General features: G+C 38.5%; 1 protein-coding gene across 1 annotated transcript in view; it reads left to right on the top strand.

The window, feature by feature from the left end:
- Window positions 1-26,653, top strand: part of ADGRA2 (adhesion G protein-coupled receptor A2) — a 1,412,458-nt gene that overhangs the window by 1,235,199 nt on the left and 150,606 nt on the right. The window contains exons 9-10 of the mRNA XM_044083057.1: window positions 19,387-19,585; window positions 24,867-25,016. Coding sequence (XP_043938992.1) covers window positions 19,387-19,585; window positions 24,867-25,016 — 349 coding nt within the window. The remainder of the gene's footprint in view (window positions 1-19,386; window positions 19,586-24,866; window positions 25,017-26,653) is intronic.

Below are 26,653 nucleotides of genomic sequence, written 5' to 3'. Positions count from 1 at the left end.
CAGTTTATTTGTAATTCTGCTAACTTCACTGCACCTTTTAAATACACAATAAAATACAACATGTACCACTGAAGTCAAGGTTCAGCAAATGTGCAACAGATTTAGTTTTGAGTTTAGGTACAGAAATTAAAAATGTCATTATTACACCATCAGGGTCCAAGATGTAATGATGACATAATCACATATAGAAAACATAACTAATATGGTGACATCATCAGTTTCAGAAGATGCAACTAAAAATATGACATCATCAGGGACAGAGGATGCAACTAGTATGATGACTATCAGACATAGAAAATGTAACTAATATGATGTACCTGTGTATCAGGTATAGAACATTTAGCTAGTATGATGGCATCATCACAGGTAGTACCTGACCATCTTCTTAACAGCCAAATGTTTGATAGACAAGGCTTCTTAGAAGCCTTTAAAGGCTATCTGTGAAGGCAGCCTTGTCACTTTAGTTTTCCTGTATATCTCCGAAGCACTGAGGCTCCATCCTAACTAAGGGCAGACTGTTTGGAAAAATGGCATCAGCTTCACTGAATAGAGATTTTGGCCCTGAATATTCTCCAAATGACCCTGATGTGATAACCAGTGTGAACAAAGAAATAGTCATCACAGGAGTGAAGGAAGTGAAAGCTTACTCATACACTGGGTCCAGTGAAGCAGGTATCACAGTCTACTTTTCAGCTAGTAAGGGGAAGTATTAGTTTAGAAAATACCACCTAACCCTTAGTGCTTAAGATTCAGAATCATCAGCATTTGCCTTTCCCTCCTGGTGGCCTCAGATGTTCAGTCAGTATAGATCAAATGGCATATGGAAATGAGACTTGGCAATTACAAAGAGGTAAGAAAAGCTAAAAAAAAATGTTATGTAGCATGTTTGCCTTTGCCTAATGATGCATTCTTAAAGTATGTGATTTTAAATACAAAAAAAATACATAAATTGCAACAGACAAACTATTTAGTGGTTTTGTTCATAAATCAATGAACTTTTCCAGAAGATTAGTATGTGATTTTAATTGTTCATCACCAGAGGACATAAACAGCATTAATGCCCTCAGAACTTTAGCTGTTTCCTGATATCTTTTGTAAATTCTTTACCACTTTAATATGATTACTGATGAAAAAGACATTGAGTAATACCCATTGTTATATACCATGTTCTTGCATGTTTTTACAGACTGTTATGAAAATGAAATTATAGTATATTGTGCCTCCATGAAACATTAATGTTCGGCTTTTCATCAATTCATGATATCCCATCTGATCATGTTCTATTTATTTTTTGTATTGTATATGCTTCATGCAAGTTTTTCGCCTTGTTGCAGTTTAATCTATCCATTTTCAGATGTATCAAAATATGTGAACTGATAAACTAATTAATGACACCTGCCCAGAAGCCAAATCCAATCATTTGTCTATTAGTCTTTCAACATTGTTTGTGGGATGTCATAAAGAGTTAGCTTATGTATTAATCTTAGGACAACTATGATATCTTAATTAAGGCAGAAATTGTTGATAAGAAGGACTAATGCTTTCAACACTGCAACTTTATCTTAGGGGTACAAACCAATAAATTTAAGACATTTGTGACTCGAGTATTAATCTTACGCAATGCTTAAGTTATGATTGAAGCATACCTTTTAATACATAATCATCAAATGTTAGCCTACAGACTTAGCATAAGCTCTATTAAATATTCCAAAGCAAAAAGTTATCCACTTACAGATAACTTTTGCACTAATCAATATGTAGTCCTAGTGGGTCTATTTCAATTTGTCGAAGGACAAAACTGTCAAGACTATATGGTCAACAGTTTGGTTTGAATCATTCTGACTGTAGTTGCTGTATAATAGAGATCAGGGAATTTCCCTTTTCACCACTGTAATGCAATATCGGAGTTGGCATAAATAATTAGCACTGGGTGTGGGGATGCAGGGAGGCTTGCCCCCCCCCTGCAAAACTGTTGTCTGTGTTAATGGGTGTTGCATGGATTTATGTCAATTTTTCAATTAACTACATTGTCGACCATATGGCCTCAACCAAATGGGTTTCGACAATGTATTTTTGATAAACTGAAACAGATCTGTCCTAGTGGTATTCTTCCCTTTGTACTGCAGGTCATCATTCTACAATGTTCACACCTCTTCTTTTTATGAAGTTTGTCTCTACCCTATTTTAATCCTACTCTTTTATTATATTATGGTCCTTATTTAAAATCAAAGAAGTTTAGCAAGTTCTAAAATCGCTGAAGAATAAAAAAAAAATCCCTTGGCCTCTGTAGAGGTTTAGTGTATGACCACTGAGTATCACCTGATGTAGTACATATTTGGGCTTATCCAATAGGTGTTTGACCTCACGGAGGATGGAAGCATACATCTCATTTCTCACCATTTTTAGGGATGTATCTAATTTTCCTGAAAGTTTTGCTCCATCCCTTATTTGATGTTGTAAGGAAACAGAGACCTAGGCAAGTGACAAGAGAGGATGTGAGACATTATTCCCAAGGTACAGGTTTACAGAAATAGCAGGAACCGGAAAATGGGGCTAACACCTTGCAGTGTTACACACTGAGGAAGGCAAAAAAAGTGAAGTCAGGGAGGAGGTGAAGAGGAAAATCAGCACAAATGAAAATAAATACATTAACAGTAAAGGAAAAAGAAGAGGGTGAGAACTGCTTGTAATTTTGCAAGTTTTAGTATCATTGGGCAGGCTTTCAGAGGATTATTTCTGGATCCCCAATTTATGACAGGGATTCCAGGAAGGAGGTATTCAAGAGGGCATGTGACAGGTGAATAAATGATAAATGAGACAACATGGATGAAGAGGAAGTAGGATATAAAACATACATAAAGGTCAGGGCAGAGAGGCTTATTGTCTCCTTCTGACTTCAAGCATTGTGATATTTGGCCCTCTAATTGCACAGTTTGGTCCCATGAAGCAGTTCTGCACATACCAGTTTAACTACATTTTTAGACATTTACTATTTTAATCTGTGAAATAAGGCAATAAACTACTTACTTCTTCATTTAATCATTCGTCTTCCAATGGCTGCTTTAAACTATTCAGAGTTGAAGCAGAAACTGCAGCATCCTTCAGCACACAATAAGGGTAAAGCAGAGAATTACGCCTGAAAAAGATGCCAGTCCATCCCAGGGAGTACACAAAATACACATACACACTCATTCACTTAGCCATTCACAACAGTTCACCAAATGATGTGTCTTTGTAATCTGGCAGGAAGATTAAGCACATGGCCAAACAAATAAAAACATTCTGATTGTCAATACAAAAGGTACCTCGTGTGGGAAATGGACCCCTGCCCCAATAGCTGTCCCAGAGACACTGCTACTTTCCTCACTAACATCTTCATTGACTCCATCCACATCCTGACCAAAAATGACATTAGTGACCCTACACCCCCTATTTCTACCCACTCTACTGTCTTTTCACTCAAGCCTGTCTCCATAACCTATATAAAAAGTCCCTTCTCTCTAAACTTAAAACTTGCTCTCCATCAGTGGATAACTTACCTCCTCAATTCCTAAAAATAGCTGCTAACTCTACTGCTTTCCCCATCTCCATACTACTCAATAGATCCATTAAGAAAATACTGTGCCTAATATTTGGAAAAAATCTATGTCATACGTCTTCATAAAGGTGATAATGTAACTGATCCCTCTAATTTTAAACCAATTGCCATTCTATCGCCCCTATCTAAAATGTTGGAAAAGTGCATCACAAACAGCTCATTGATTTCCTCCTCCAAGAAAAACTTCATAGCCCCTCTCAGCATGGCTTCCGCCCAAAACACAGTACTGCCACTGTTCTTATATCCTTCATAAATACCACTGCACTGTCCAAGGACAATAATAACTTAGCTTCCTGCCTGTTTCTTGATCTATCCAAGGCTTTTAACATTATTTCCCACAGACTACTACTTTCCAAACCTGCCTAACTCTTTACTATCTTGGTTCTCCAGCTACCTCTCGAACAGATTCCAGGCTGTAAAATGGCAGTCTAGCTTCTCTCCCTTCCTTCCTGTTCAAACTGGGGTGCTCCAAGCCTCCATCCTTGGACCCCTACTTTTGAATATCGTTATTAATGACCTTCACTCCTCCTGCCAACCCTCTTCTATTATTCAATATGCTAATGATTCCAGAATCATCTCCTGCTCTGACATTATTCACCTTCATACCCTTACCCAAGTCCCTTCAATCAGTCGAAAGATGGCCCACTTCTAACCTGCTGGTACTGAACCCTAAGAAGGCTAAACTTCTCCTATTTTTCCCTACAACTCTTCAACATCATAAAACTATCTTCTCTGTCTCCTCACCGGACAACACTACCATCTCTACTAAACCTCTCACAAAATTCGGAATCACTATCGATGACCACCTAAAGTTTGATCTCCATACTCAGCCATGTATCAAAAAAGTTCGATCTCCATACTCAGCAATGTATAAAAAACTAAGACTCCTATACAAATTATAGAAAATACCTCACTCAAGCCTTTCTACTCCCCACGTTGCTCTATGCAGCTCCCATACTCAAAAACCTCCAGTCTAATCTCCTGACTAAACTAGAACTTACCTATAACAAAACTGCAAGATTTGCCTCTAATTTACCCTATCACTATGTTGTTGTTGTTGTGTCTTTCAGGTTTTCCCGGTTAGGGGGTCGCCACAGAGGAACTCTGGTCCGCTAATGATTGGCAGTAGATTTTTCACGAACGCCGAGGTGCCAGCTCGACGTTCAACCTTCAACGAAGGCATGCCCATTATGCATGTCTTTCGAACGCCCACCCAACCGCGAGGAGGACATGCAGACTCCACACAGAAGGCACTCCCCGCACTCCAGCCGAGAATTGAACAGGAGAACCTCTTGCTGTGAGGCAACAACGCTACCGCTGCACCACCGTGGAATGGTAATTTACCCTATCACTATATAACCCTAAAAAACCTGCAATGGCTTGAATTTCAGCACCAAATTCTACTACCTCAGCTTCTCACAGCTCATTCAGTCTTACATTATCCATCATTCTGGCCCTCTGTCTATACTCTCCTCCATCCTTATACTCCCATCTGTGCTCTCCATAGCTCTCAACAGAACATATTGCAAGTTTATAAACCTAATAAAAATATTGGCAAACTACTCCATCACTTGGAACAAACTAACACTACATGTCAGAGTATACCTCTAACTTCAGCGCCTTCAAAATAGCACTAAATGATACCTACCACAAGTCATGGTCATGCCCTTGCAACAACCCAACAAATTGTTTTCCAGGCAGCTATAATTTCTGTCGATTTCTTCCCCTCTCTAAGCTGCAACATCTATAAAATTTGATTAGACTATACTAATTCGGACTGTTGTCCAGTTTGCCTCTTCATCTAGTCTTTTGCCTACTTCCTACTTAAGTTGCTGTTTCCCCTATTTACTACCAATGATTTCCCTCCTGTTGCTACTCTACATTCAGCCTCTCACTACATCTATCTTCCTTGTTGGCTTGTAACTGCTTGTATCATAACATTTCCTCCTGCATTCATATATATCGTCATTATGCAGCTTTCTATCTGTCTTGCTTTTGGCAAAATGTTATTATGCAAAGCAAATTTTCTTGTCTCTCCTGTCATAGAAAAAAAAACTTTTGTTACGTTAGTGCTAGCTATTCTTATGTTAGCTTGTCAACTCTTGTTTACCCTGCAAGTATTTTACAATTGTTATACACTGTTGTTTTCTGTTTTTTCTTATGCTATGGAGCTTTTCTCCATGGGTCTTCACTGAAAAGGGGATCTCTACCCAGTAGGACTAACCTGGCTAACAAATAAATAAATAAATAAAAGCACTGTAAGGAAGCAACACCATTGCACTATTATGCCACCCAGTGTTAGCTTAAGTGCATTTTAAGTATGTAGAAATTTATCTTTCTTTCATTATTTTTCATTCCCCTCTTTACCTTATTCATGGTCAATGGGGAATTGCACTCTAACCTCTATAGCGTACCTCTCAACAGTACCGAATTCCTCGGTATTTACCAGTTTTCAGGTCCAAATATTAGGGTGCCATGAATTTCCAAATTGTCTCCTTAATTCCCAAATTTCCCACTTTTTTTTTGATTTTTTTTTTATTCTGCCAAAGTCATTGCTTGCAGGGGCATGCACGATGACGTCAGCTTCATGAACAACCTGCCAACCTGTCAGAATTTGGCTGAGGGCTCGAGGGGTGTGACTGACTGCACTGTTTATGTTTACACAGTCAGTTCACATGTGCAGCAGCCAGTTCATTTGAACTTGGAAGATGGAGCTTACTTCATTGTTCTTTCAGACAAGTCAGAGAGAGAGAGCAGCTCAGCCTCTGCTATTTTTTTGTTTTTAATTATCAGACAGAAAATAGATTACATGCTTTTGTAGTCTTCGGTAGAGCAAGGCAGTGGCAGGCAACCCCATCCTAGTCCCCAAGCCATTCGTTCATTTTAGTCACTCTGTGTCACAGAGTGAAGTGCAGCAGTAGCAGGAGGTTTGTCAGACTCAGAGCGGTCAGCGGCAGTAAGGAGGAAAATAAATATGACTACTAGCACTTCTTCCCCAGCTCCTCCTCCAGGTAAAATAAAGAAAAACATAAGTCATCATGACAGACAATGTGCAATATATTTTTTGTGTGCCCTATTTTATTAGGGAAAGAAAAGGGATGTTATAGCAGCAAAAGCAAATTATATTACTTACTGTACTATGTGAAACAAAGCAGCACTAGCAGACAGACAGAACAGAATACAGAAAGCGTTTTTATTTTAAAAATTGGTGACAGGCATTTTTACACAATACTCTGCAAGTCTGCAGGCAAACGTATGCTAAAAGATTTAGTATAGTAAGTCGTTTGCTGGCTCGCACAGTCACTCGGAACAGTGGTACGACGCAAGTAAAGACCTTGTCTTGTAGTCTTGCACTCTTATTATAGTACTGTAGTAGTTGCCGTAGTATCGGATGATGGTAGGAGGGCAGGACACTTTAAAGTAAGGTTTTTTCGGTGCCAAGTTCATTTACTACTACCGTTTTAATTCAGTTATTATCTGATAAACTGACCTCATAGTTTGTTTAGATGCCCATATATTAAATCAGACAGTGTAGTATTTGCGTGAGTGTGTGCATGAGCATATATTGCTTTCAGTTTGCATGTTCTACTTTCTGGTTCTGTATCAAATATGTGCATGCTGACAGAATTACGTGCATGGTGGTTGTAATTACTACAGAATTACATGCATGGTGGTTGTAATTACCACAGAATTACATGCATGGTGGTTGGTTACCCTTTCTTGGCATCACTGGGGGGCACATCTTTATCAGCTTAGAGCAAGGTAGACTAGGAGTGTAGTCTGTTATATAGCAATACAATCATTTAGGAAAAATCAGTATTTGTGAAAAATGATTCAAGGAGTCTCTGCTTATAACACTTGTCCATTTTTTCTGATACACTCACTAACACTTCTCTTGTCAAAATATGATGATGATTGATGATGGTAATAAAAACAGTGTAATGATAATAATTTTGAAAAATCTGTACATTTCCAGGTTTATCTCAGCCTGTTTCCGTGACTTACACTTAGACCACATCATGATAGCTGATGTTCGCAGTATATAAAACATGCGGTGGTAGAAGTCAAGGGTTATCAGTTTTCCTCTTTACAGGACAGTCATTCTTTGGACTAGCATAAGATTGTCAGTGGCAACTCCCTGCCAAAAAAAAAACATTACCATTTTAATATGTTCTTAGAGATAACGGAAAGAGATTGTTTCTAGCTTTCCTCCAGGTGTTGCAGAAAACCATGATTCTGTATATTACAGGGCAATCTAGCTGTTTGATTGCCTATCCATGTATCAGTCTATTTGTCTACTGACATTTTTTAACTGACAAAATCTAACTGGAAAGTTACATTTTCTATGGAGTTTCAAGGAAAACATCTCCAAACTATAAATACGGCAATTCATAACTAGTACAAGAATTACTCAAAATAGTACTCGACTGTGGATATGCAGTAACACAGCAATTGATTGCCATTATGCAAGGCAACATTATAGAAACTGTAATAATGAAAATATTAATTCTAATGTAAATGCTACATTCTGCTGTTATGGTACACTATACATATTTACAAGGCTGGTGAAAGGCACCTTTTAATAATACAAAAATACATAAGATTTAGGATAAACTAGCATCTGTCCTCAGAAATGTGGAACATCAAGGTCTCTGGCCATTAAGTCTAAACATATGGAGTGACAACATGTTATGGGAGCTACTGGTGTGAACAATGTGGTGTTAATGTGCAGTTATCTGAACAGTTTATTGCTCAACTATTACATATCCATTTTTTTTAATGCAAAGGCTTGAAGTCTTTCCTGATGCCGCAGTTAATTTTTCTTTTGTAAAAGAAAATTGTATTTTAGTTTTGCACAAGTTCAGATATTAATATAAATAAAATCCTATTATTCTGCTTAATTTGTGCTTCATGATTATATTTTCTGTTCCTCAGTTTGTGTTTAAAAGCTAGTATCCCACAATTCCATTGCAGTGGGTAGGGTTACATAATTATGTATGCAATTTTTATGTTAATTAATGTACAGATTTGTACCTATTTTTCATAGGCCTTTGTCTAGATTTTTGATGTTTCCAGGCTGAGAGGTATGCTAACCTGGCAAACAGTGGGCATAAGGCATAGAATTACTGTTGGAAAGGATTGTAGTCCATTGTAGAATGCTAAAATTCTGGGAGAAAAATGTGAATGTAATTAAAGCAAGTTATTTAGTGAACATAGCCTCCTTACACTGGAAAATCAAAAGCTTAAAACAGAGGTATTTATTTAGACTTAATCTTGAATGCAAAAAATGTTTTTTTTTTTTTTTTGGGGGGGGGGGGGGGTAGTTCAGATCTAGGCAAAAATGCAATTTCTACCCCAAAAGCGTTTTTACTCCTACTTTGAAAAATAATTCTCATCAAGAAATATGGACATCTTCATCACTGATATAGTACCATAGCAATGCCAAGCTGATGTTATGGCTTGAAATCGCTGACAGCTGCAAAGGTTACAGATCTGTAATGAATTTGGTAGTTGCAGCCTTATATTTCTGGTGATTTTCAATACTGTCTCAAATAATGCAAAATGCGTACATCAGGTCTTTTGCCTCACAGCAAGAGGTTCTCCGGTTCGATTCTCGGCTGGGGTGCCTTCAGTGCAGAGTCTGCATTTCCTCCCTGTGGTCGCGTGGGTTTCTTCCAGGTGCTCCGGTTTCCTCCCACATCCCAAAGACACACAGTAGGTGGATTGGACACTCTAAATTGGCTCTAGTTGCGAGTGTGTGCACCTTCTGTGGAAGGTTGGGCACCGGGCTGGCAACTCGACACCATAAAACTCCACTGCCAATCATAAGCGGACAGATGATCCGCTGTGGCAACCCCTAACTGGGAAAAGCCAAAAGAAGAAGAAGGGTATTTCAGGTCTTTATTCAGACAACTTTATGCAGATAATAATCAGTGGCAGATCCAGGAATTTACAAAAGGGGGGGCGCAGTCTGGCTAGTTGAGTACCAGGCTGGGGGTGGGAAATTGGGACACTGGGCTTGGTGGTTATGGAAAGATCACCTTAAGAAACTCTGACATCATGTGTGAAAGACCACAATATACACTCAGTTACACATGATGTTGCTGTGGATTTGGTTTCCTAGGCTGATAACCACAAGGGCATTTATCCCAAATCTCTAACAAGTTAAAACACTCTTGATAAGTGAGATGAACCATTACACAGATACGTGTGTCCATTTAAGACACAGGTGCCAAATCAGGGATGCATTCCCATCCAGTTGTCCAAGGTGCACTTGAATTGGGTTAGGAGGAACTCTGCTTCACATAAATGGGGAGCCTGTTCCACAGATTGGGTAGTCTCTGGGATACATATCTATCTCTCCAGCAGGTCCGATTTATATCACAGGCAAGGTTTAAGTCTTTAGAATGGGTAATTCTGGTGCTGTTTGTTTGGGGGATATGCAGGAGGTCCATCAGAGTGGGGTTTTACAATGCCGGAACAGAATACAGGGATAGGGCCTTCAGGTGGTCTGCAAAAGATGTTTTAATTACACCCTGTATTCTTTTAGTGAGGAACCTCTGTGGACGTTCTAATTGTTGGATATGCCTGGTTAGGTACATACCAAAGGGTCATTGTACTCAATGATAGGCCTGATGAACAATGACTTCTTGGACTTTAGTGCCATACCTTTGTTTGTAAGTTGTGCAACATAGAATGATTTCTTCACCACTGTAAACACGTGATAATGAAAGGCTAGATTACTATCTGTGTATGTAGACACGTGATGATCAAAGGCTAGATTACTATGTGTGTGTGTCTCTAAGTCCCTAACTACTGGGTCAAACTGAAGGGGTGTGTTTTCAAATATTATAGTTACTAGCGATGGATGATTTCCCAAAGGATTCTATTATGCATTTCTTGGCTTTTAGTTTTAGTCCATGGCTCTGACACCAGTTGTTTGTTTGTGTGAGCCCCTCCTGGAGAACATTTGTGTCAGTGTGAGATTCAGTGATGGCTCCTAATTTGCAATCATCTGGAAATTTAGTCAGCCACAGACCATTGACATTTGCCTTGACTAGGACTGATCCCTGAGGGACTCCACTTGTGACTGGCCTCTTTGTAGAGGTAGATTACCCAGTTCTAACTTCCTGGGTCCTGTCTGTGAGCCAGTTGAATATCCACCAGATGACATGTGGGATTGTACCTAACCTCTTGAGTTTGTCAACAATGCACGAGAAGGTATTTTGCCAAATGCCTTGACCAGGTCTAGCTAGGCAGTGTGAATGATTTTGTCCTCATCCATTGCTTTGGTGACCTTCTCAAAGAAGTCCACTAGGTCAAGTAGGCATGATCTGGCCTTGACAGAACCAAACTGGGTTGGGTGTAGTGTCTGGAGGTTTACTATATCTCTATTGATCATCCCCATGATAATTCTTTACATGGCTTTACATATAAGACTAATGAGACTTGTGGGTCTGTAGATGGCCCACCTCTGTGCAGAAGGATGACTGTTGCCTTTCTGAAGCACTAAGCCTGTTTGGAGGCTACAGTTAAACAGTAATTCCAGAGGCCCTGATAGGTTATGTTTCATGCTATTTTGAAGGCATCCTGGAATATTGTCTGGGCCCATTGATGCAGTGTTCTTGGTCTTAGACAGAGCATTAAGGACGTGTTCCCTAGTGATAGTAGGGGGAGTTATATTTTATAATATTTCCTGAGGAAGGTTGAAGGGGAGACAGGGATAAAGTTGGAGATTAATTTATCAGCCAGGAGGTTTGCTATATCTTCTGGCTCAGTATAGGTGGTTACATAACATAGCTAAAGAATGTTTTGTGGTTATCAACTTTGGCTTTGGTAGACTTTATTTGTCCTCTGAGTTGTTTGTTTAGTTTGACAAGAGTGCTTTTATCCTACTGGGTGCTGCACCTCTTAATCTTTGCCATGATTTTCTTCCTCCTGTTATACAGCCTATTGATTTTGTGATTCCACCAGGGTGGCTTGTGTTTTGAGTTAGTTCTGTACTTCTTCCTGGTAGGTACAGCTGCTTCTGTGCAGCTATTAACCTGCTTGTACAGGGTTTCCGTGAACAGTTCTGTAAAGGCAGAAGTGTTCTCAGACGGGGCTTGAAATCTTGCCAGGTTCTCACTTAACAGGAAGTTAGCCTTAGAATAGTTCCTGAATATTCCCGGCTGAGCTGGGGGTCCAGGTTTATTGTTACTTCAAAGGAGAGTATTTTGTAGTCTAACCTTACCAGGAAAGGCATTACAGTAGGGGGTGTGCAGCAGTTTCCCATATTAGCGAGGACCAGTTCCAGTATGGTTGCACCCCTGGTTGGTGTATTGACTATCTGGTTCAGGGAGTTTGTGTTTACAAAATCCAGGAATCTTTGTGCATGTATGTTTGGTGTCATGTAGGATTCCCAGTTAATAGTGGGGTAATTACAGTTACCCATGAAAATGGTATTTGGTTGGATGGTTAGTGTTTCTAATAAGTTTAAATACATGGTATGGGTTTCTTGGGTCATGGAAGGGGACCTATAGCTTGCAAGGAAGTGGCACTGGATTTTACCTATGGTGATGTGAACATGGAGCATCTCACATGCATTGTCCTGTTTGACCAGCCTTGAAGTATATTTATTTGGTTGTAGATAGAGACACCACAGCCTTTAGTCCCTGCCTGTCAAGTAGCTGGCCTAAATGTGTGGAAGACATAACCTTGCACTGTTGGTGTGCTCTCCGTGACTTTAAACCATGTCTCAGTAGATTTTGTTCCATTCAGCTCCCCTGGACCCTCACACCATTGGCTGTAACTGCCTTTAAATAACTGACCTGTTGAATGTAATGTATTAGAACGAGAGCACTCATCCATCTACTTGCTTAACTGAATAAACTACTTGAAAGTCCAAGAAGGTGTCTCTATTCCTCCCACAGGAGAGTCCCCAGATCTGCTAGCTAAAGTGATTTTTATCTGGACTAATCCTTTGGTCTCTGTTTCTTGTTAGTCATCTCTCCACTGGGTCACAGGTGGGATACCAGACCTGACTTGAGCTTTCTGGATTACCTCTAGTCTCAGATGTCATTTAGTCACATTAATATATTTGCCTGACATGCTGCTAATGTTTCCATGTCTCCAAGGACTCCAAGCTGTGGTGGGTCATATGTTAGTCTCAAACACATAATGTACTTCTCTGCACACTTTTCTTAAAATAGCATATCCTCTTATGTATCCTTATTTTCATTCATTCATTTCACGTTAACTAGAAAGTCCCTCTGAGCTAGAGGCCCTTAAGCAAAGGACTTTTGTAGTATAAGATTACACAGCAGAAGACACACAGTTTCAGACCAAGTGATTATGTATATATGGCAGTTACTAAAGAAAGCTGCATTGCTACATGGGTATGTGTAAATACAATAATTATCACTGAAGGACTAGTACCAATTTGGAAGTTGGATTCCAATTTTACTTTACTTGCTTTTTATTTACTTCTACAATGATTACAGATATTGAAATAAAATAGCACAAACACTAATAGCCATTTGCAAACCAAACAACACAGTCTGACAGTGAAAACAGACAGCATGAGCAGAAGCCCTTGAAACCCACATTCATTGCAATGGCATAAAACCACATTCAAAGAAAATGCAGTGGAGGATTAAGTTTACCTTTAGCCCATTTTTCAGCCAAAGCTCCTTACACACATTTTACAGCCATACATACATGTTTGTGTTCTTTGATTCACCGTCCTGATTGTATTAAATTATATTCCTATAATACAGCGCACTTGTTAGACTGTGGTTTAAATCTGAAGTTTTGAACATTCTAGTAAGCAATGAAACAAAACATATGAACCAATAATGACAAAATTACCCATTTCAAAATTTTTCAACAATAAAGGTCACTCAGACATCTGTCATCACAATCCACCAATATCAGAAGTAAAGAAGAGGTTGCTACTGGCAAACAACTTTACACTTCAGTGCTTCATCTACAAATACAGTGCCTGTTGCCCTTGAAGAATTAATTGCCAATGTAACATTAAGAAAAATTGGTAAGCTGGTAATATAATAATATAGGACTGACAAACCGACAAGTATGCATCTCATGCAAAGGAGGACACACTCAGAGTGCAGAACCCTATCCCCTGAAAATGCACCAAATAATCAGCACTCCATCCACATGGTGTGGGAGTAGAAGGGCAATTGCACTACTAACACTGCTTTAAAATTCTACAGCACAGTGACTGAAACAAAACAGTTAGTTGCATATTGAAAACAGACTTAACATGAGCAGCAGTAAATTTCTCTTTCCTTGAAATTCACAGTTCCATGAAAATATAGTGAAATTCACTCATAATCCCTTGAAAATGCACTGAAACACACTCCCTGAAAATGTATTGAAACTCAAACTCACAATTCTGTCAGCATTCTGGTAGTTAGTCTAGAGGATTCAGGCTCTTGTTTCCTGTAACCAAATTATAGGGTCAAGCCTGATCAAGTTAATTGACTAATCTGCCCCTCCCCAACTAGGGCATTACATACCATATCTCCATACCTCTCAACCTCTTAGTACAAGAAATCTGGACAAAGCCTAAAATAATGGAGATACAATGGCCCAAAAATAGGGATAGATTTTAAATATTTTTCGTTTTAACTTAGAAAGTTGCTAGAATAACAGGATTTGTGTTAGCATGGATTTTTTGAAGGATGTGAAGGCTGAAACTCATACGTTATTATTTAGTGACTTCAGTCCTCTGTGAATTTCCAGAAAACCACAAATTTTATGAGGAATTAGCCAACAATATGTGGCAAAAAATCTGGTCAGTTGGGAGGTATGTTAAAACGGATACTGGCTATTGCTCTTGTCACCCTATAGTGCCTTTTTAGGCAAGGTTCAAATGACAAATTCACCACCATAACAGGAACAGGCAAGCAAAAACTGAGGGTAATGCTACTCAATGCTAGAAGTCTAAATCTCAAAATGCACTCACTCGAGACACTCCTTAAAATGGACTCCTTAAAAGTGACTGAGACCTGGTTCAAGGCTCCAGAGAGCACCCCTGCACTACCAGGCTATAACTCATACCACACTTTTCGCCATGTAACCTGAACAAAGGTGGAGGTGTGTCCATATTCATTAAGGATATCCACACCTCCAGGCTAGTTGCTCAGCATAATACACCCGAGGTTATCCAAGTGCAACTAACTCAAAACTGCAATCAATTATAGCTTGCTACAGATCCCCCACCATGCCCCAGGAATCCTACTCCTCTTTTCTTGATGTTCTGGAAAATATTAGGGTTCAACCAAACACCCTAATAATGGGTGATTTCAACTATCCCACCATTAACTGGGAAAACTACTCATGTACCAACTCCTGAATTCATAAATTCCAATGCCCTGGATCAACTTATCCACACCCCCACCAGGGACAACAATACCCTAGACCTAGTCATTGCCAATATGAGTGACCACTGTTCCACACCAGAAGTCAACTCCTCGTTGGTCCGATATGACCATAAGCTAATCACCCTAGACATCCACACCCCACCCCCATTAAGAAAACCATGGTAAAGAATTTCTCCAAAGCCAACTTCATGCTTCTTAAGACAGAAGTGGTGAACTTCATGACACCCATGCAGATGGACAATCTGCTGAATCCTACACAAATGCACTCTATAAGCACTTACGTGCATGGATCTTGCTATCCCAAACAGAACCAAGACACTATCCTCCAAAAGGAAGCCAATCTGGTGGTCCCCTGCCATAAACAAACTGTACAACAGAAGGAAGAAACTGTTGCAAAGAGTGAAATCCCATGAGTGGAGGGCTCCTGGTTAGCCCTCAGTAAGAAGCTGAGATCCCTTATAAGATCCCCAAAGCTCAAAATTGCCACTGATTTGAAGGACAACAACAAAGCATTCAACAGCACTGTCTGCACTATTTTAATAATATATTTTAAAAACTTCTTCATTATTTTTGAATAATCAGTATATTAGAGGGTCAGCTCATTTGGACAGTTTGGAGACAAAGCAAGAGTTGGTTTGGACATGTGCTGAGGAAGGATGATGGGTATATTGGGAAAAAGATGCTAAGGATGGAGCTGCCAGGTAAGAGGAATAGAGGAAGGCCTAAGATGAGGTTTATGGGAGAGGACATGCAGGCGGTTGGTGTGACAGAGCAAGATGCAGAGGATAGGAAGAAATGGAAAGAGATGATCGAGAATGATGATTTTAAAAAACATGTTGAATTTAAAAAAGTGTCTTCTCCTTTAAGGAGAACCAGTGAACATGTTCAACACTTAATTTAAGCTATCCTCGCGGCATATCCTGCTGCAGCCTTTTATTTTTCTCCATATGACAGCAGTGCATTTCTTTGACTTATGTTTGAAACTGCACCTGTCCATTTGGTACCTACAAAATAATATGTTTGGTATAGCCACAAGGCATATGAAGAAATAAAGAGTATTTCTAGATGTCTTTATGTTGAACTTCAATAAATGTGAGGAAAAGAAGAAAGAGCAGTCATTGCTGCCTGCATTAAAAGGTAATTTCTATCTGGAAAGGCTTTATTTAGCTAGTGTATGACAATGACAGGTGTGTCAGCAATGCTAAATAGTAGTTAAAAAAGCTTCTTGTGTCTCCAGCCTAACCATTTTCAGACTTCTGAAGTTTGCCCTCATGTAACACCACAGAAAAGTATTACACCTGCTCCATTTAATTTACAGTGCAGTTTTACACAAAACAGAATTACCAGAAAAATCCCATTTATCCTACATATTATGTCAAAATCTAGGTCCATATTTGTGTCTGTCAAATGAAAGTAATCAAAAGTTACCTACCTGATTTTAGTAACACGACATTGTGTATATAACAAAATCACACAGTACAATAAAGTGACTTAAATCGTGTTTCTAAACTGAGCATAGCTGTATATCTCTGTCGTTACCAACAGTTTTTTCACTCTGTAAAGGAGAACTGCTATGATGTGGAACTGTTTAACTAAACTACAGGCAAAGTCACAAATGACAGAAAACATTTACAAGGAAAGACTGTCAGGTTCGTTTAAAGGAAATAGCTTTCTATGTATGCCCAAGTGTTGAACATGTTCACTATGGTTCTCCTTAAAGGATTTTTTAAATATATTATTAACTCGAAGTTTTGGAAAATACAGTAATTATGTTGTCGGGTGACCTCAGTGTTCACCAAATCTTTTCACGGCTGGACGGATACAGCATATAGGTCCGTTAACTTGGAGGACTTATGATCTCCTGACTATTGGCGGATAGCAGATCCAGCAGGTGCTGCATTATTCAGGATTGAATTATCCTTTGTTTGATCGTATGCATTTATCAAAGCCTTCAACAATGTAAGGATTGGGTTGGAATCTGCCTGATGTTTTACTTGAAGGACTGGATGAATACAACATGCTGGTAGGACAGAGCCCCTTGATGAGACTTACTTAAACTATGAAAGGTTTACTCGTTTACATCTCTTATTTTACTTCACAACAGGAATGGCTGAGAACTGCGGAAGTGCCTTCTGGTAGAAAGAAGGACTTGCTGAATCCTCAGTGCTGCCATACCCGTGGAGAACAATTTAAAGATGCACTAGTGCTGGGCTGTGGACATTGTATCGGCACAGACTTTATAAACCTGTACTGGGATGTTGCTAGAAAGGAGGGAGGGTGGCCTAATGGTTAAGGTGTTTGCCTTACAAACACAAGGTGCAGGGTTTGAGTCTCACAAGGGATAATTGGCTAAGCTTAAAGTTAGCTTAGTACTAACCTATGAACCTATGAATCTATGAACCTATGAGAGCCCACCCTGTCCACAGCGCTTTATACTGTAAGGATACGGCTTCGGACTGTGCATGGACACCCCACACCAAGAGAAGTATAGAATGGATTGTAAAGTGCTGCCATAGTTGGTATTTTTATGAGAAGACACTCTAGCTTTGAATCGAACCAGATAGCGCCAAACTGTGAGCTTAATAACGCTACCTCAGCACCACCACCACTCGATTCAATGTTGAAGCAAAACTATATGCTCCTTTAGTATCTCCGGCTGCGTGTCTTAAAATTCTGCTAAGGCGGTAGCAAGTCCACCAAACCTTCCACTTGTCATGACGACATGGATAAAGTAATTAATGCGTTTATCGGAATGAATATTAATGTCCCTCTTGTGCCGCACAACTGTCATAAATTGAAAACTGTCTTAAATACTGTTACCGGTCATGTATTGGCTAAGGACAAGCAAATAAGTCATACGACATTTAATAAACAGCTGCAAGGAATGGTTGCAATTGTAATGTCACCACTTATGGCCCAGTATGGCAGTCTATTTACTTGTTATATAGCGGAAAAGCACTGCAGTAAGCAAACCGTAATTGACTGCATTGTTGAAAAAAACACTCCATAAATGAAAGGTGAACACGTTTTATTACAGTTAAGACGTAGATGATGCCGCTTAACTTAGGAGTCATTCTTCTTTGGTGGTCCACATTTCCCATCGGGACTCCGGAGTATTTGTGTTTCCAAAGGAAGCAAAGCAATTCTGGGACTGTCAACTGTCCAAGGGGCTGGGGTGAAGAAATAAGGAAAACATTACTTTAAGGAATGTACACTTAGAGCAAAGAGAGCAGGTCGGCCTGGTTTTTAAAGAATAAACTACCTGTTGCTGTTTATATAAAAAAAATACAGGTACAGACATTTTACGGGTGGGGGCAGTTAACTGAAATAAATTTGTAAAACGCTGCCGTTAAGGCTTACAAAAACGTTGGCACTGACCTAAATGTTAGGAAGGCTACAGCATTTCAACGTGAGACATTCCCCATTCCGATGGTGCAGACAGTGCATTTCTTAATTGAGTTCCAAACAGCTTTAATAAATCCGCCACTGATCACTTGCCAAGGGTAGTACTGAATAAATGGATAGGATCTTATATCTTGCAACACAAATGGTATTTTCCATCTTGCTTAACAAAAATCAGTGCTCCATGGAGATCGAGTTATTCCTATATTCATGATGTAGAATAATAAACATACTGCTTTGATATTTTATATTAAAACCATTGAGAATTGCTAAAGATGTGATGTTGCACTTAGTAAGGTAATTACAGCTTTTGTAGATTTGGAGAGTTTTAGTGAATTCTTCCAAGATTAATGACACAGACATTTCTCCACAGTATGCCATGACAGTGAAATATGAAATGTTCAATCACTCTGCAATGTAGGTATGCAAATGCTTGTTTTCTAACTACATAAATGAACCACAGTACATGGTAAGAACTGCAAACAATAAAGGGCTGAAGTGTTTATGTCTCCAGCAACTCTATTACAAATTTCACACATCAGTAAAGAAGTAACAATGTGGCACCAAATAGTATTTTTATTGGCACTGTATGGACACTGCTTCTCCGGTGAACTGCAGTACTGGTCTAAGTACTTACACATGCATTTGTCAGCATGCTTGTAAACTGCAGTCTACCCAGTTTGCAGACAGCAAAAGAAACTTGCAGAGAAGTCCAGCTAGAATGGAAGCACTAGATTGTATATTTTACACTCTGAGCTGCTGTTTCAAGTGCAAAGTTTGGCTCCAACAGAATTTTATACTTTGATGAAAAAGAATATGCTCTTAAGCTATTGGTCAGGAAGCCTGCCAGATGCATTTATTGGGCGGACGTGTACATGAAATTGTCATCCCAAGAGTCTTATTTTGTAACTAGTAGGACTAGTGGCATTGTGCTTTTGATTTAAAGGAAAATTATGTTTATTGCTTAGTCATTCCTATTTCTCCTGTTTCACAACACAGGTGGCCACGAACATTGGCAGGAATAACTGCCTATCAGCCCTGTCTGCAGTATCCTTTCACACCTATATCTGTAAATGGAGGATCACAAGAAAAGAGGGCATCACGCAGGTGTGGGCGCACAGGACACTGGGAAGACGGCGACTATTCCAACTGCCTGTATACAAATGATATTACCAGGGCTCTGCATACGTTTGTCTTGGTAAGTGCTGGAATGATAAAGCAGCTTCACTGATGATCATGGGATTGTGTGTGCAGCGTGACTCTGCAAGTATTTATTAGCTCACTAAGAATGCAATCTCAAAGATGTTTTAACAACCCAAAAACTGAAAGTGGCACCATATTAAAATAACATCCTCATTGCATTCAGTTTTAAAAAATAGACTTCTAAACTGAAGTACCCAGGAACATTGAAGGGTCAGTGAAAATTGTTATTCCAAAAAAAGATGAGCTGATCCTGTATTCGAAAATGCCCTGTATGAGCTTTAAATTAATAAAATAATGTAAAATGTAACACAGCACTGGTTATATGACACAGAGTCAGGAATACACACATGCTGACAGTGACCAAATTTTGCAGACATGCCACTAGAGATGGAGGCCTATCTGTGGAGGGAAGGATGCGGTATCTTCTGGATAACTCTCAAGCCTATGATGGAATGTTTTTCATGCCTAGAGGGAACCTTGTCCCACTCTCCAGACCTACCTAGAGAATGACTGAATTAACAGCTTTTTATAAGCTTTCACTCTGGCATTCCAGCTTACGCTTAATAATCCTAAAAGTATGGATATCCAAAAGAGATCTCTTGCCATGGCTTTTTGTCTTGAAATCCAAGTGTTGGTTATCTCTTCATTCTGCATTTCTTCTTGCAGTTATTCTTCTATGCATTTTTGACAGCCATCAGGAACTTTGCATCTCCATTACCTCTCTTACTCACACTGTCCATCCTGTTAAGTTGGTAGACTAGTAGGAGTCTAGGTCACCTATATACCTTTGTTGTCCAATCTTTTTTTCATATGTGCAATGATACGGTCTCTTTGCCTTATATTAGCAGTGCATGTATTTGGTAGAGTATCCATCTCTGCTTCACCTTGCATCTGCACGTACTCCCCAGTTTCACTTTAATCTTACAGCCTCCCACTTTACCTCTTACCTCTGTAACATAAATGTACCTTACCCCACGCCATGATAAAGGAACCTTGGCTTAATTCTTCTTCATTAGCTGTGCTGTAACCATTGCATCTAATCACTACTAGGATGCAAGTAAGCTAAGCACAGTGTACAGCTTTTAACTCTTCCATGTGTTCCTGCAGTCACCTGCCATGGCAGAACCTTTCTCCTGCCACTACTTCCTCCTCTGTTCTTAAATTCTAAGACTTCAAATATTGCTTATTGGAATAGATTACAACTTCCCCAAAATTCTGAAAAGGATAAAGCAGTCACTTAGATATGAATAAATTAATAATATCACCTAATGTTTCTTCGGATGACTGCTTGAATAAAATTTTCCAATCAGTTCATTCCATGAAGCTGACAATAATCTGGACAATTCCACATTATCTTACTAATATCAGGGAATTTGTCATTGGGTTAAAAGAACATGGGTCGCATTTCTTGACCATTCCAAGCTGAGGATTATGATCTACAAATACTACGAGTATCCTTTAAATGTTCTTAACTTGCTAACCTTTGAAGATGGATAAATGATAAGATTAATACATGGAATTAATTTAAATAACTGGACCATATTCAAGACTGCATAAACATAGCATACAATCTGATACTAAAGGAAGACCCCAATTACAAAGAAGTCTTAAAAGTGCTGAAACTTACCAGACCAACACTAGTCGATCATAAGGTAGCAGTGCTACTGGAAGAAGAGAGTCCAAACGTAACATAAGAATATGAAAGGCTAACACAACTTCATAAACAAGCCTCACAATCCAAAATCTAGAACATCTAAAATATGTTGACAAATAAGATTCATGTAATTCTTAATCACTTTAATAGCTTTTATGTTGATATCCAGGAAATGCAAAAACTGATACTGCTAAACATCAGATGAATTCCTTTTAAAAACCAATATTGTGCATATTTCGCATAGAGAAGTAACAGCAATGTTAAATGCTCCAATTATGCGACCTAAATTATCAGTAATTCTGGTGAAATTTAAGCCAGATAAAGCAATGAGTATGGATGGATTCATTTCAAATGTGTTAACATTATCTTCACCGTACCTCTCAACTGTCTAGATTTTTTGCCTCATACATTTGGTCTGTTCCTCACAACACTGAGGACTGAAGTCACTACATTTGAGTTTCAGCATGCTAACAGAAATCCTGTTAGCAGCTTTCAAAATTATAATTGTAATATTTAAAGCCAGTCCCTGTTTTGGGGCCTTTAACGCTCCCCCCCCCCATTTATTTTAGGCTTTGTCCAAATTTCGTTTGCTAAGAGGTTGAGAGGTAAGCTATAAAGTTGCTGTTCCATACATGCAATGTAATTCTTCAAAAAAACAAGCCACCTATCCAAAGTAGAATCACAGCATCAGAATGGTTCTTCTCAAGCCTCAAAAAAGATAAACACTTTGCCCTTCATTTAGACTGTTCTCCTTCTGAATGTTATGCAGGAACTCATACATCAAAATCAAATATGTTTCATTTTTCGCAAAGCAAGCATAATATAAAAATATCACTTAGTACACTTAGCACAAATAATTTGCAATGGTTTACACAATCTGGATATTGACAAGGCATTTGATAAACTTAACAGTGAGTACATTTATGAAACCTTAGTTTACATCAGTGTACAATATTCCCATTATATACTTGTCTTGGCTGTAGAAACCATAGTAAACTACACCATATGACATGGAGTTTTAAGTTTGTAAAGAGGGGAAAAAAAGTCACTGCTTGATTATGTCACCCTTGTCATATATTATTAATCTCAGTGAAGTAATACAGTCAATCTGTAACCTTTGACCTCACTTATTTCCCATTTCAGGCTTAAAATTCTGATATTTTCACTATTAGTAAAAGATCAAACTACTCCTGAGAAGAAAAACATTCTGTTATGACTGGGGTTCACAAACATTCCAAATTTAGGAATAAAAAATCTACAAAGTGTGTCATATACTGAAAAAGCAAATCGAGAGCTTATTCTAGAAGAGGTATGTTAAGCTCTATATATCCATAACACCTATGTGCATACAGAGCAACAACAAATCTACAGCAAGAATAATAGTATTACATACAATTCCTTCTGTTCTACAATCAATCTCTTAAAACAAAGAATTGCTAAAATTCCTATGGAAACTACATAAACCTAGGCTACAGATAAAACTTCATTTACAACACAACAAAGAATACTTCATAGGCGGATACTAGGCTTGCAGTCTAGAAGATTATTGAGAAGTCTAGCCTAACTTCCCAGTTGCCCCCCAGCTCTGTCTGGTTAAGAGACTTGCTCAAGGTCACACAGTATGCAAACAAAGGTTGCAGGAAGCAAACCCTGTACCAGACGAACTACAGCTCATAGTCTTAACCCTCAGCACCAGCTGAATAAAGCTATCTGGAACTGACAACAAATTCACTGGCCTCCATTCTTAAGCCAGCTCTACTTTGGTTGAAACCTTCAGATGAAGCAGTATGGAAAATATACATGATAATATTGCAGTAGCATTCCCTGTTGTCTCAGAACATGCCAAATGTGAGTCTGATATTGAAATTGTAAACTTATCATCTCGTTACATACAGAATCTTATGTCCAGATCCAAAATTTCAGTTTATATTCATTTTCCCATTCACTAATTCATAAAGTCTAATTTAGTAATACTGTATCTTAAGAAATGGCAATTTATTATAACAACTATATATAGCATGAATACCTGCCTGAACATTCAGACATTCATATTTTGTGGACGGGTGAGGGCTTACTTTACTGCCCAGCTGCTGGTTACTTGCAAATAAACTGCTACTCCTTCTGGAATATATTAGAATCTATATGGGTGATACAGACCAAAGGAAAATCTTTCAGCTGGATTGCTCTTCAGTTTCACTCTTTTAAGCTAAGATTGTTGACTGTTGAAATTACTACTTAAGAATTTGATTCACATTTGCTTATAATGCATCTCATCTATTGTCTCCTCCTACACCCCAGCAAGAACACCCTGAAGCTCTGAACAACTTCTGTCCATTCACAAACCCAAGATCAACACAGAAAAAAAACCTTTAGAGCTGTTACCTTGCTGAAAACTGAAATAAACTACCACTTGACATCCGACACTTTAGACCCAAACACCAATTCAGAAAGGCAGTAAAAAAAATCACTTAAGCAAAAATAAACTGTCTGTGCTATTTCCCTCTGACTGACCCATCTCTCTAGCTCATCTAATCTTTCACCTTTCTCCTGATTCAGTGTAACCCTACCTTCCTCCAAATCTCTCTTCATTCAACTCTGTATGCCATCTTTCCTATCTGTCTGCCTCTAACCTACAGTCTTATAAAATCTTTCATATTTGACCACCTATTCTCCCTTCACAGCCAGTTTTAATCTGTACTGATGTCTAACTATTCTACAGTTGCACGACTAACGTTAGAAACACTTACTTACCTTAAACTACACAGTAACCACGATTTGCCTTGTAAATTTTATCCGTATTATTTTTTTTCCTCTGCACTGTACCTTCAGTATGTGCTGATAAGTAGAGTCTAATTGCTATTCAAGTTAAACCTACTTTTGTATATATATCTACTTGAGATTTTGTATAATTAGCTATGTACTAAGTCATCTTAATTGTTAAGCTCTTGCCAGTGGTGAGAATCAAACCCTGCACCTTGTGGTTGAAAGGCATACACCTTAATCACTGTACCATTAGCCTTTATATATTAACTGTGGGGCTTTTCTCCCCAGGTCGCCACTGAAAAAGGGCTCTGTCCCAGCTGGATCAACCCGGTCAACAAATGATCAAATTAGTGAGCCAGCCAAGGGTAAACCAGCATTACCCATACACAGGAGTGGAGTACTACTATTATACAATGCTATTATTTAAAAAAAAAAGAAACTGTTTACCTTTTAAATAATAGTGTATCTCAACTTTTTGCAACTGTAGTCTTTCTCCATCATCTTCCATGGGTGCGTATGGCTTCATAATGTGTTGTTCATGGGTGTGGAACATGTACATGCCAGTGACTCTGGAGTGTATTTTAGGTCTGTCATTTTAGTTTTCACTTTAAGTATTAAATAAACTAAATATTACAAAATAGCTGTCCCTCTTATGGCTATGGTCAGTAACTAAACTTGATGTGACGAGAAGAATTCTACTTGATGTACAAATGTACCAGCTTTTGTGGAAAAATGTTAAATGCATTTTTTTTAATCAGTACTGATGCCGCTTCTAAGAAGGATAGATACAGCCTGTAACTTATAGAAAAGACCTGCATGTGTGAAAGCTCTCTGATTATATGTATATCCTGTATTTTAGATGCCCATAAATGCTTCCAATGCCCTCACATCAGCTCATCAGCTCTGCGTGTACACAGCAGAGGCAGCCAACTTTTCAGACATGATGGATGTGATCTATGTGGCCCAGATGTTTGAGAAGTTTATTAACTATGTGGATCAAATTAAAGAGGTAAAGTTGATTGCCATTAATGCTTTTTTAAGTGTTCTGTCCTAACATTTACATTAATTAGATGTGTGAGTTTATGCATCTCTCACTCCCTTCCTACAAAACAATTAGCACCTTCTAACAGGCCATGCTTTCTCTTTATTAAACATATTTGTATTAAAATGTGCACCTTTTCTTTTATGATAGTGCTTTTTTAACATTTTTGCTTAGCTAACAAGGATATAAACACTACCACTTCCATAGACTGCACAATAAAAAATTAAATGTAAATGCTGTTAGACTCCCAAGTTTGCAGTACAACTTCAGTTTTCATGAAGTGGTTGTAATCCTGAAACCCTATGTACCATCCAACAGTATAATTATGATGTCATCCTGTATGGTCTGACACGTTTCAGCATATCCAAGGGAAACAAGAGGAACTGTAAGGAACCTGCAGAAAGTGAAAGACTTTCCAGTAGGAAGGGGTTCATAAGATAATGCAAAGTACAGTATATAACGCACATACAACTCTAAGAAGTGCTGTTAACCAATGCACAACAGAAAGGATCAAGAGACAGAAGGCAAGAAATGTGTTTTTTTTATTTTCTTAGACACTGTCATTTGTCTTTATTTTGCCTTCTGACAGCATTTTTGTAACTAGACAGACTGTTATATCAACAACGTAATAAATGAATGCTGGACTGCATCAGTAACTGCTTGAACAGATTTTCAGATTTTTTACAAACCTCTCAATGCCTTCAGCTATGTTGTTTTTTAACATCTTTATTGAATTGTCACTTGTGACATAGGCAAATTTACATTTATATAAAAGCAATCAAGCTATATTAAGTTCACATTTACAAACATACTTCACATATATTGCTATATACCATATATCCTAAGCAATAATAAATTATTCAATTCCTGCCTTTTTTAAAACAAGAAACATCTTTATTAAACCATCACTTACAACACAGGCAGTCATACATGTATAAAAATGAAAAAACACAGACACAATCCCATTTGCAAGCATTTTACATCATAAACCATACTGACTCTGTCCATTACTAGTACAGGGGGCAATCTTGGGGTAGATTTTCTGTTTCCCATCCATTCATTCCTGTTGCACTTGAACATCGACAGGGATGAGCTTTGTTTTATGTGGATGAGGAGTCTGTTCCAGAGCAGTGGTATCATGTGCAAGATATATCTGTCCCTCCAAACTGTTCTGTTGATGTTGCAGAAGAGGTTTAGATCCCTAGACTGAATATTTCTGATGCCTTTTGACTTACTGATATACAGTAAATCCATTAGTATGAACAGTAAAAAAAAAAAAAAAAAAGTGTGCATAAGTTAAGATGAGGTTCTGAATATGATTGGGGAGAGGGCACCTGGGCAGTATGGGTTCCCAGTGAACTTCTGTAGTCAGAGGAGTCAAAAATATGTCCTAAAAGCAGTGTAAGACAAACTTTGGGTGATGTTCTTAAAACAATGCCAGAGCAGGGCAAAGCTTTTTCTTCACTTTGCCTGAGTTATACTGCTAGGTATAAATTGAATTCATAGACATGCATGTTGTTGAATCCCAATTAAATTCTCCAGGGAAATGTTATAAACCACCAATCCAAGCAGTTTGAACAACTGCAGATTGCTTCTTCATTGAA

The sequence above is a fragment of the Protopterus annectens genome, chromosome 9.part0 (assembly GCF_019279795.1).
Source record: "Protopterus annectens isolate FY-2018-M chromosome 9.part0, PAN1.0, whole genome shotgun sequence".
Classification (NCBI taxonomy): domain Eukaryota; kingdom Metazoa; phylum Chordata; order Ceratodontiformes; family Protopteridae; genus Protopterus; species Protopterus annectens.
Note: the sequence above shows the minus strand (reverse complement) of the source record. Positions and strands in the feature narration are given on the sequence as shown.